The 12993-nt window shown below is 37.9% G+C and overlaps 1 protein-coding gene across 1 annotated transcript; it reads right to left on the bottom strand.

Moving 5' to 3' along the window:
* Window positions 1-5640: 5640 nt before the first annotated feature.
* Window positions 5641-11546, bottom strand: ostm1 (osteoclastogenesis associated transmembrane protein 1). Its single transcript, XM_085372814.1, has 6 exons — window positions 11127-11546; window positions 10741-10855; window positions 9358-9455; window positions 9165-9275; window positions 8601-8766; window positions 5641-5849 (listed from the first exon to the last, which is right to left on the bottom strand). The coding sequence occupies exons 1-6, from the start codon at window positions 11502-11504 to the stop codon at window positions 5794-5796; spliced, it is 924 nt and encodes a 307-aa protein (XP_085228940.1). The 5' UTR covers window positions 11505-11546; the 3' UTR covers window positions 5641-5793.
* Window positions 11547-12993: the final 1447 nt, after the last annotated feature.

Here is a 12993-nt window from a genome sequence, read left to right as displayed (position 1 = left end):
AACTAAGAAAATGTCCCTTTTTCCTCTATAAAAAATAGAGATTCTACACCAGATAGGGAAAAACAGGAGCATTTCTGTCATTAAAATATTTATATATTACTTATTTACTATGGTGTAGTACGAAAGACCACAGGGAAAGTCTTTAGTAGGAAAAGCTGTAAAAACAAAATTTTAACTTATAGTAAGAACTTCACAATCTGCATCATTTTTCATTTTCCAGTGGGCCAGATTGGAGTCTTTGATTGGCCTTATGTTATACACACTTGGTCCAGATCATTTTGGGGATGAGAACTTCCATACTATAGGACAGTGTGCAGATATTAGCAATGATCTCTCCCTAACAGGGTCATTTCTAAGAAATGTAACATCATAATCTTCCAAGTTTCATTGTAGGTTCATAAAACGGATTATGACATGAGATTATTTTCCCCAGTGAAGCGTTACAGGCAGTCAAAAAACTGTGCAGTCGTGGCACATGCTCATCAGAACAGTGCTAGAGACACAACGAGCAGACAATTGTAAAAGTGAAATTTGTAATCAACATGAGACCTAGCAAGGTTTTTGTGTGTGTATTAAGTGGTGTCTTAATTTTTTTAGGATTAATTTATTTTCTAAAAAAAAAAAGAAGAAGAAGAATTTAAATATTATCACATAATGAACTTTAGTGTAATTTGCAAAGCTGACTTTAGGTGGAGCTACTACCTTGTGATCAAAACTTGACTTGAAATTCCACAAACAAGTATTTCTGAATATTTTTTCATAAGGGCCATGCTCACTAATTGTCATGCCCCCCGATCACCATAACCCAGATACTCACATACACAGAACCTGGACTTTTAATTCACACACACATGCACACATGCACATGATAGATGTCTTCTCAAGCTGATGACAAGATGCGCACAGTCTGGTTGCCCACACAAACAAACTCACACACGGGTCAGATGTTCTTGCTCTGAAGAGTGCCCCTGCCTCCACCCCCCGGGGCCTCTCGCCGCTCTTTTGGCCTCAAGTGGCCATGGTTGCAAGGGATATAAGTCAGGCAGCAAAGGTTTCTGACATATGATCCTGCATCTGTGATGTCACTAACAGCTGACTTGTCATAAGACCTTTGGGAAAGAGGGAAGTGAGGAATGAATGAGGAGAAGGCCTTATTTTCAACAGACCCTTAGCTGGAACGTTGAGTGCTTTTGCATCAAGCTGCTGAGATTACAAACTGAATGACTGCCATTAGAGAGTGATTCTAAAATCTATCATAATACCATAAGCTAGGGATTGACAGACTTTGACCCCACTTGCAGGTGTATAATAAGCCCCATTCACTCTACATATGCTTGGTAAAAGAGAGAGAGAGAGAGAGAGTGTGTGTGTGTGTGTGTCCGTTAATTCCTACCCCCAGGGGCATATGTTTACTTCTTGTTCAACAAAGCGTCATATTCATTACCCAGGGGCATAATCTAAGCCTGACCTTCAGCCAGTTAACTAACTGACAGCTTAGAGTGTTGGTGTGGTGGGGGTTGCATAACATTTTAAGTCCTAACTAAGAGTTTCTTAATATTGCCATAACGATGGAGACATTCACTGTACTGCAGCATGGGACAGAATACAAAAGAGAGGAGGATGATTGTAGAATACAGCAAAAAAATTAGAAAAAAAAAAGAAATACAACAATGCTTAGCTCCAGAAAGGCCATGACCTTGTCAAAGAACAGCAAACTAGTCAAAAAAAATTGGACAAAAATGAGATTTAATGAATGAAAACAGAAGGCCAGATTCACAAACAACATGAAGAGCATCCCCTTACTGTTGAAACATGAAATGTACTGTCCTTGTCTCAAGGTAACTTGTGCAAAAGGAAGTATGTTTTTGCCATGTGTGCAGCATGCACTGCAAACAAGTGCCCAGTAATTTTCCCCCAACAAATCTTTTGTCTCTACTTCTTTAACTGCACAATTTCAGTCTTTGAACATTAAAAGACGGGAGAGCAGTGGGAAACACAAAAGAAGGCACGCAGGGAGGTAACGGGGCTACTGCAGGTAAACAAGTGCAATTTCTTTTAACATGTTACATGTTTATTGTATTATAGTTTGTGTAATAAATGCTACTTACTATCTTGCTCTTTAGCTAATTTGGCTTTTTTTTTAGCTTTATGTCATAATTTTTACGCATCAACACTTGTCGATTCAAGCTAAAAACGCAAGATAAAGAAATACAGTAATAATGAGAGTCCATTAAAAAAAGTCAGTCACTTTATGGTATCAGATTATTGTGAACATGTTGATATTAGCAAAATTTATAAAATGTTACAGTTATTTAAAAATTTTAACTCTATTTCAGAATAAAAATTCATGGTTTCCATTACACAGCTATAAGATCACACCTCTATGGTTTTACTCTGAAATAACAGTGATTACAGGTTGATTAGATATTCCTTGAACAATGCTAATGACTGTTTACATTTAGGACTGTTGGAAAAATAAATAAATAAAAATTAATTTAAAAAAAAAGATAAACCATAAAAACATACAACTTCTCATAATGCACAATTGTTTATTTCTGTGTAAAGTCACTGCTGGCATTAATGTAAGTTTTTCATACCTCAGTTCGTTTTTTGGACTTTAATCCAGAAAAGAACTGGACCAAGCAGTCAAAATCAGAATATGAGTCATTTCACAAAATCATTTTAATTTCCTCCTCATAAACCATCACGTTTACAATAGAATTATTCTCACAGTCATTTTTAAAATCAAAGCCCTTTGTGAGTGGATTAGGTGAACAATAATTTTGCATGGCATTAGACCATAATTACTCTGAGAATAATTCTGGATTTTTTTTCTGTACTGCAGTCAGCTCAACAAGAGAGTGAATGAGTGAAAAAAAACCTTCCATCTTTTACAAAGTAACAATAAAGACTCCAAAGCAAACTGCTAACCTAAACCACTTCTGTCTCTCAAGGTGAAGTGCGGGGCACCAAAGATGAGGAAATTCAGCTTGTTAACACTCATGCATTGAAAAAAAAACACAATGTTGTTGAGATGCAGAGCCAGCAAAATAAGGCAGTAGATTTTTTTTTAAACCCTGGTATGGCTCCTTCTCGAAATACAGGCACTGAGCAGGGCACTTCATAACACCTAGTGCCTCATGGTAGATCTGCTTTGATCCTAATCCAATTCAGCATGCAGAGCCAAGGTGTAAATGTGAAGTAATGCAAGTAGTTATTACTTATTCATTGTAGTTATATTGATCTTTATTATTGTTGCACACTTACTTTCCATTTCCAATGTTGAAAGCCATTTGTTTGTCAGCCTTATTTACAGTGACACAGTGATTGCAAGTAATTTTATAATCCAAGATAAAATGTAGGATTGGGATGTGGTGGGAATTCAGTACATTTACTTAAGCACTAAAGTTTACAGGTACACTTATCTGCAGACTTCATTTAAACTATGCTTAGTACACTAATATGTTGTTGATTATGTAAGTTTTATGTATTTATTTTTATAAATGTGTGTTGATTATTATCAGTTATTTTTTATGAATTGATTTATGACTATTGTGAACCAAAGACAATTTGGTAAATAAGTTTTTAAAATTCAAAATTTAAACATGAGCATACCAAATATTTTTTCTAAAGTATAATATTTATAAAAAATTATATGCGTATGTATAGTTGTTTTTTTTTTTAAATTCAAAAATCTAAATCTATTAATATGTTAATAAAGATGACATTTGAACAAGTGAAACTTATATTATCATATTTGAATATTTAAAAGTGTAAAAAATGTAATTGCTGGATAGGTTAGTATTACTCCTCTAAACCTCGCTTTGGGTGTGAAATGTACTTTTATCATAGTGCTTTGTGCATACATATTGCATATATTTTAACATAACGGAGAACAGAATTATTAAAGTTACAGTTAAAGGTTATGTAGGGCCATGGTTTAATGCACTTCCTTTGGAGACATCTATGATAGTAACACTCCAAAAATATTAGGAGGTATCTGGTGGCGTTCTCCACATTCTCCAGCATTTGCATCCAAACTGCAGCTGGCTATTAACTTCTTCTAAGTGGAGATTGTTTTGCATTTCTCCACTTTCAGTAGTAAGCACAAGATCTTTCAGCTAAACTTCACAACAAGTTCAGCTTTTCCATCGGTCTTCTCCTTCACGTGGCAACCTCCGGCCCATTTCTTGACTTTCAGCCTCAGTACGCCTCCGAAAAGCTACGAGGCTTAACGGCAGTCAAAGCTGTCATTCTTAAACTCCGGGGCACGAATGACAAAACCCACACCGCCCTCCCCGTGCTTTTTAGCTGCTCCGCTGGCCGCAACTGGACCACATGACTCAGAATCTCCATAATGCTCTTGAGCCACTGATAGCCAGCAGTGGCTCCACTCCATAATACCAAAAAGCCAAAGGAGTTTAACGGATGTGTTGCTGCGATTATTCGGCCAAGTATCCTTATCCCACGTTTAGATTAGCTGCTAATGACGGAGGGAAAAGCTGCGTTGCAAGAAACACAAGGCCACGTAACCTGAGAACAAGGGCCACTGCTGTGTAAAGAAACTGCTCGAACAACAGCATGACATTGTACTCATTAGGCGTAATGTAACTTGTGTCACAGTGCCAATGAAAGTACACATGCAGCAAAAATAAAAGTAGTCAATGAGAAGAAAAAAAAATGTTAATGAAATGCACACATGATGGAAAACTGTAAATGCATTTAAATACCTGATTAAAAAACTTTAAATGAAACTAAACAGCCATTGATACCTAAGGATTTGTAGTTAAATTGCTATACAACCACCTGTGCTGTGTCTGTGATGGGAATTTCTTTATTTGAGCTCTTGCATTCAAAATTAAGGTGTACATTACTTCACAGCAACTTCATCAACCCGCTTTCATGAGCAGTCAGAAACCCGTTAACAAATTAAGTTAAACATCAGTGGAAAAATGACAACAAAGCGCATTAAAAGCTTTATGCAACCACGAAAAAAAAAAAAAAAAAAAAAAAAAAAAACACCAACTAGAAAACAGGTAACATCACAGTGTGGTCCTGTGGAGTGCTCTTCCATTATGTGTTTTATGTCTTTATTTACTCCCCCTCCCGCTGATGTGCACCCCTCTTCTTCTTACAGCAGATACATCACCAGTAATGGACATCAAGTGCTTCTTTTTTGTATCTCTCTTCTGGACATACATTAGAGACAGAAAACCCATTTCTCAATCCATAAATAGAGCGCATGCAGGCGCGCGCACACACAGACACGCGCACACACTCGTATTGCATTCAACCACTCACTCCCGTGACAGCAGGATACGGTGAACAACCTGAAGATTGTTAACGAGTTAAAAAGGAAGGAGAGGCCAGTGCTGCCTGTGGATTAAGAGCGTACTGTGCAACACGAGCGACCACGTGATTACAAGTTCAAAGACTTACATGATTTACTTATTTCTGTTTTATGGAAATCCCTAATGTTAAAGTTTACAAAATAAAGCAGAATGTAAATGTGGTGTAACTGTGGATTTTTCTCCAGGTATCCCAACAAAATTAACTAGAAAGATATAAAAGCTATCACCTTTCCAAAGTCCTTTTAGTGCAATAAAAAAAAATATTGCAATTGTTCAGATCTTTCAAGTCCTCTTAATATTGTTTGATATCACAGCCTGTTGAAAACAGTGGAGCAGGCTGCACTTAAGTTCTTCAGATTTGGTCAAATTTCAGGCACAAGGCAGTGAGATGATAAAGTTGCTCCCAAAAATCAATACTCCATTCCAGGCAGGCGCAGCCTCTTCAGCTCAGTTTGTCCTGAATGTTCATCAGACTCGTGTTTGATTTGGCTCTCCTGGCTGTGAAGAGAAAACGGACATTACTTTGCAGAAAGAATCAGAAGCACTGGCTACTTCAGCTCTAAGCTGTGCTGCAACTGCTATTCATGGAAGTCGCTTACAATATTTGTGCATCGGTCATTGTCACAGAAGTAGACAGGGGTGTACTAGGAAGTGAGAGCGAGCTATGTTGATCTTAAAATAAGAGTTTTCTGTGTCAGTTAAATTGGCTCTTTTACACTGGCTAAATCACCATGGTAACTTTTGCTGAGCCTATATCCTGGTCAGGAGCGGGTTAGCTCCAAATTTCAGTTTAAAATCAGCTGGAAGCATCACGTTTTAAATTATTCTTTTTGTTACTATTGCTGTTTGAAGTGCAAAGGTAGATTCTCTGCAAGAGGAATATGGTGATATTTATATGTGCAGGTTTTTAATCCGACCTGACTGAAACCACTAAAACCACCAAATAAAGCACAAACTGTATGTTGCATTTTAACACAAATGTTCACATATTAATTTGGTGATACAAAAAAAATAATACTAATCTATAAATGTTGTGACACATGGTTCTAATCTGCTGTTTACACTACTGAAACTGCAGCTACTAGAACACAGGAAACACACCAAAAATATCTGATCAATGAATACAATTAATTTCATGTTTATATGCCCTCAAACTAAAGCAATTTTTACATGCATTCGATTAGGGAGGCGTATTCAGTTCAAAAAGAACAGCAGTACAAGAACAGCAAACTAACTAACATGAATTAAAATGTTTATTTTACAGCTCGTTGTGATAAATCCTAAGATTCACTACTTTATGTAGCATTAGCCTCATATTATTTGCAGTGGTGTTACATTTCACTCATATTTTACATTTAGAAATTTTTAATCACCATTTTACCACCCTCTGATATAAGTAGGTGGAAAAAGAATCATGTGATCCATGAAATGCTTCTTTTTTGTGAGTGTGCATAAAGCCTGAAGCAGAGAAAGTTTATAACCAGCATTGTTATACCTGTTATCTCTACCTGGTGGTTTTAGATTTTGTCAAGCAAGCTAAAAGAAAGAAAGCCTGACTGTGATGAATCTTGTTCACAGTATATCCCAGAAATGGTCAGCTTTTTTCACTTTTCCCTATTAGGTTTGTTTATACAAGTGTTCACCAAAGATCTCAGGTTCAAAACTTGTCATGGAGCAGGAGCTGTGTTTGAGAGACAATGCCATGCACACAAACAGCACTGATAAAAAAAAAAAATTGTAATATAGTGTCTAACAGGTCAACTGTTAAGGACATAATTTGCAAAAATGTTACCCAAGCACTAAAATAATTTCACACTGCAGAGATTTAATTCTGAGTATTAGGAAACGGTATTAAACACAAAAAATGCTTTGATTTAAGATTAGTGGCTTAGGTTCGTTAATGACAGGAGGCAATTGTGATGTAGATGAGTCAGTATTATAAAATGTGGAGTAGATCCAACAATCTGAGGATGACTGGAACGACACTTTCCTATTCAACCCGATGATCAGGCAATCTTCAGTTACCGGCTAGAGAACCAACTACTGATCCTGTGATCTACACAAACCTCGTTTGGAGTTAGGAAAGTCAAGAGTGAGGAATTTTGTCACCTCCCCCACTTATTTTAATCTTCATGCTGATGAGCTTTTGAAGAAGTTGCAAGCCTGTAAAACTGGGTGCATGATTTATAGTAGTGAACTCTATTATGTATGCAGATGATTGTGTGGTCTTTAGTCCTATTAGTGGTGGTCTCAAGCAGCTCATGGTGTGGAACATGTGAGGTACAAAGTCTCCAAGGAGGACAAAAATGTGAGATTTCATAAATTTAAATTGAATTTAAATTTTTATTACAACTCAAATGACAGATGACGAAAATATTTATAGGTAATAACTAATGATGTATTTAAATGCATCCTACTCTTCAGGTTTAGGAGTGAAACACTGCAAACTTCGCTCTATGTGCAGACGTGTGGACAAACTACAAGAAAGCAAGTTTATACAAACTTCATGTTGCTTATAAGGCAATGAGAGACTGAGATTATTACTTAAGAGACCAAGGCGGTGTTGCATAAAATTAAGTTTTTGTAGCTGCAAGAGTCTGTTCATTTAAATCTGCATTAAATGAAACCTAATCTATATCAGTACTTCTAAGAATGAGATCAGTGGGGGCTTAATGTTTCCACCTTACCAGTATCTGCTGTGAAGAGACTGGTTTCTCTGTGGGAAAGTTTTTTTGGTTTTACTTTTACTTTATCTTTATTTTATTCATTGTGTTTTATCTGTTTCTCTTGTTTTTATTGCGCATGAGTCTGGAATAAAAACCAATTGTTTCATATCAAGAATCTGCGATATGTATGATTATTTAATTAAAATAATAAAAAAAGATAAAGGCAATTTTACTTATTTATCAATCTAACTTAAGCAAGCTGTTATTATTGAGCACAGGATAATTCTTGCATCTCATCATCTTTTAAATTTACCCCTTTGTTTTTATGTTATTCTTCTTCTACAGATCCATCCCACAGCCACTGCCTTAAATATGTTTGAGTCTTGAGAAATTCCCTTAAACACTTCAAGGCTACCAGAATCCGCCCTTCCACACAAAAAAAAGAAATCCTCAAACATTGTGTATGATCTAGAGCCAAACCCCCAGTATCAGAGATAGTGAAGTCTTTCCCCTCTACAAAGACCCCAAGCCCTCCCTAAAAAAATCTGTGTTTGACAATGGGCGAATTAAGCTGGTTACTCACGGTGTATGAGCTTGCGTTTCTTTTGTTCAGAGTGAAGGAAGCTGCTCAAGTAGAAGATGATGGGCAGAAAGAGCATGAAGCTGGACACAGCGATGACGGGCACATTCTCTTCCCGGGGGAAGGAACAATTGAAATTCTTACTCCACAGTCTGCGGGTCATATTCATCTGAAACAGGGCAATAACAATATTCAGCTGACTACAGCAACAGAACAACATTACTATGAATTCAACCCTCTTAGGTTTCCAGTTCTGTATGCCATTCATCCGCGTTCATCTGCCAAAAATTAGGTTGAAAGCTTCTGAAACAAAAACTAATTTAGGGCTCTGCGTCCAAAGTCGAAAATGAATCTTCAACATTGACATGTAACATATCGTTTGGTAAGACTTTTGGGAAGTGACACAAAAAAGTTCTTGGTAACACTTTCATTTTGTCACCAGCTAAAGGTGAAGTGAGAGTTTTTGGGCTAACACTCTATTGATGTCTACAGATTCCTCTAGAGGGTGCAGCTTTCTCTTTTCCCATTTTGAAAAGGTCTGCTTATCTCCGTTCCCAGCATACATACCGCATCCTCTATGTCAATACACAGAGTACTGTTTTTTTCCATTTGGCTGTACAGCACATTCAGTGTCCCATAGGCGCTCTTGCAGTTTTTGCACAGCTCTGTGTGGTTCCCCTAAAGAAAAGTGCAACAGTCTAACGTCAGAACATGAACTCAGTGGAGACAGACAGACATCGTCGCCCAGTTCACTAAATACCTGTTGATACTTCTCAAAGCAGGTGAGAGTTTGATTGAGAGTAGACATGAAGTACAGTGTGTCATTGGTCAGGCTCTCCAAGTCTCCAGTGACACATTCTGCAAATCAGGGAATAGAAACAGAAACATTAGATGCATTATAGTAACATCAGCTATTTTCCTCCACTTGGAACCAAGTTTTTGTTAGTTTGCAGTCAACGTCTGACGCAAAATGTCAGAAAAACACGATTCAGACAAAACAATAAATAAATATATTAATCCAACAGTACCTGCATCTTGTTTGTAGAGACTTGCTGCTTTTCTTTTGTTTTTGCTGAAGTTGTTTAAGTTTGTTTAAGTGTCTTTTTAGAAAAGGAAAGAGGAAACACTTCATAGCTGATGGCTAAGGTGCCGTGCCAAACCAAATACAGGAACTCGTGTGCAGACTTTGTGTGCAGACTTCAGCTAAAGGTAGAGTGTCTTGTTTTTCTCCACTCATTGTTGCCTGCACAATTTAACACAAAGCAAGACTTTCTGATTTAATTTTTTCAGTTAAATATATTTTGGTGCTTTGGTGTTGAATTGTCTTTTGAAGATACTTAAGGTTGTCATAACGCAGAATTTATGATACGTTTTCCATGAAGTTTTAATAGAGGAAATAACTACCAGTTCCACTGAGAATGTTCATTGGTCAGATCCTTGGATGAGCTAACATGCCTTTGCATTGAGCCAGTAGAAGAAATTAATGTTAAAGTCTACCGTGCAAGTAAGTAAGTTGTATTTATTTAGCATCTTTCTAGATAAGGATTACAAAGTGCTTCATAACAACACTCAACAAATAAATACAACTATTAAAACACAGCAATAATATCCACTAGTGTGTCTATACAAATAAGTCTTGAGCTGCTCTTGAAAAGTTTCTTTAAGAGTCCACAGATCACAAGTGTAATGTTAGTGCAGTTTCCTTTAGTTTTCAGACTGGTATTTGTCAGAACACTGCACGTTATAAATGGGTGTAAGAGTTTGGTAATGTAAGCAGGCATTTATTCATGCAGAGCTCTAAAAGTGATCACCAAGATCACAAACTGACGTCAGCAGAAATACACAAAATGTGTGTCACACGAGACTACTTAGAGGATCTACAAGTAGCCTCGCAACTATATTTTGTAAGCAACCCAAATAACTGTCTGATTATATCTGATTATATCATGTAGTCACAACCAAACATGGCTCTAAAAACTAAAAAGAAAATCACATGATTCTCAGCTCTACATATCTGCTGTTTACTTTCACTAAAGCATCCACAAAGCAAACACACTTTTAGGCCAGATGTAATCCTCTGTGTGCGTTAGAAGTTCACAGAAATGCAGAGATCCTGTGTTTTATACTTCTGAAGAAGACTTACGGGCACAGTTGGAGTCTTCCCACAGACTTTCCAGATTGCTGTACAGCTGGTAAACCAGCATCAGCCGATCACTGCGCAGAAGGCTGTCCCTGCAGGTCACATTCCCAGGACCCATCTGAGGAGACAGGGGCATTTGAAAAGGACCTCACGAGTTACCTTCTGCCTGCACAGGTACTGCATGTGTGTTTCCATTCCATCTCAACAGGTCAGCAAAAGATGTTGCGAGGATTAAGCTTGTTTCCTCAAATGTGTCACCAGCAAACACTCATCACATCACAAGACTGGTGTCTGACGACAGATGCGCGTGAGGAGGCCTGTCTTCACACAAACACTGGAGACATTTTTCCATAGCAAAGAAAAACACAGAAAATGGCTTTAGCCCATACCTGATCTGACGAGATGTTTTTGTAGCTTTCCACGACGCTGCCATAAGTAGAGTAACAGCTCTGGCATACTTTGACGGGTCGAGCAGCGGGCACCAAGCAGTTCACATAGGCCACATACCGCTGACCGAATATGTGGAGCAGGTCGCTGCAGTAGTCGCTGACCTCCAGGTCCTCTGGGAAGGAAGACAGCAGACTGAACGAGAAACCAGTGTCCACGGCGGGCACGGGAGAACTGACCGCAGCGGTGCTTAAAGACGGGACTGCTTCCAGTTTGTCCGCTGACTCTGAGGCGCTAAGATGTACCACGTCTCCACACTTGAGAGAGGGAACATCTATCGCTACGAAAACAAAAAACAAGTAGAGATTATACGGCAACATGGCTGAAAAACACAGCTGATTTATCTCTGGCTGGCTTTCACTCTGGAGATCCTATGACTTCCTCGTTAATCATGTGACTGTGAAATCTCGCGAGAGCACGTCGCAGTCTGTGGGATGTACAGTACTTCAGAGCACACAAGAGTACTGTACATACCGTTTGATGCTATGCTGCAGTCTGGGTTTTTTTTAGACCTATACCCTATATATAATACTGAAGTTACATATCTTCTTAAAGCTCAGTTCTTCCACGAGGCTGTCATTTCACGCATGCTCACTTCTTGTCTGCTTGCGGTAAGCTTTCAGTAAACCCCTAGAAGTGTATGCAAATGTTTTCAAGTCGAACTTAAAGCAAGGAAAAGTAATATCTGAACTAGTTTCATTAGTAAATTCCTGATTAAAAAAGACTTTAAGTGCGTATAAAATAACAACAATCATTGTAGAAGAAAATGGTTAGTTTATTACAAGATGTATCCTCAGAGGTGCATACTGCATGCAGTCAGCACATAATGAGTTGTAATGTAGGACAGGACTGTCTTCAGGGGCCCTGGAGATAGGAGGGGCTTAATCTAAATGACTTCTCAATGGGGCCCCTCCTCTACGTCATATAAGATGCTCGTATTTGCATCTTTAAGGTAAAGTAGGCATTTTACAAGACTTCCATGACATTTTCAAGCCATTTTTTTATGAAAGAAAGCCTAATTTTTTTCATCCACTATATATATATTTTTTTTTTCCTGAACTGTATTGTACCTCTGTAAATATGTACTGGGTAATTTTGCCCTCCAATGGTTAAAATAGACACCTTTTCTGAAAGGCTTTTGAAAACTGTAAAAATGTTACTTGTACTCCCTGACCTTGTTCCCTATCATTTCTGAAAAGTGCCCATGAACCTATTGACATCATCTATGCATTAATTTTTTTTCATAAAATTAGTTACAGGGCAGTAAGTAAGCATATATTTTAAATTGTGTTTAGTGGGAATGTGAGATACTGTGTTTGCTTTGGTACAATGAGGCTCAAGGGTCTAGCAAATTGCCTATCACAGAGTTCTTACATCTGTTATTGAGTATAAAATTTTTTTGTAAATCTACAAATAGATTAAGAATTAAAGGGACCCGCTTTGAAATAAGTGGGTCCACTTACTTAGAAGCAAGGTTTACTGGAAAAGTGATCTGGTTTATCCCATGACTGTACACTGGAATTCTTTAAGTCAACTTCCCCATACATCATGGACACCATTACAGTTTTGTTTTGTTTTTTTCGCAAAATGAAAAGAGCTGGCATTTCCACTGCACTCTAACCTGGGTTGCTCTCGACGCTTTGAGTAATGGGGAGGTGTGAGTGAGCGTCCCTGCTGGAAAGAGATAGCCCGTCCTCATGGTCTCCTCATTATTTACGGGGTTTTTGACACCATACAATTTTGCAATGTGCGCTTGGCGCGAGGCAAATAATCACGGAGTCAAGGTAAACGATCTGGGCTCCAGTCCTG

Source organism: Diplotaxodon limnothrissa, linkage group LG15, assembly GCF_057381915.1.
Source record: "Diplotaxodon limnothrissa isolate DT_005_m linkage group LG15, D_limnothrissa_male_GT1.1, whole genome shotgun sequence".
Lineage (NCBI taxonomy): Eukaryota > Metazoa > Chordata > Actinopteri > Cichliformes > Cichlidae > Diplotaxodon > Diplotaxodon limnothrissa.
Note: the sequence above shows the minus strand (reverse complement) of the source record. Positions and strands in the feature narration are given on the sequence as shown.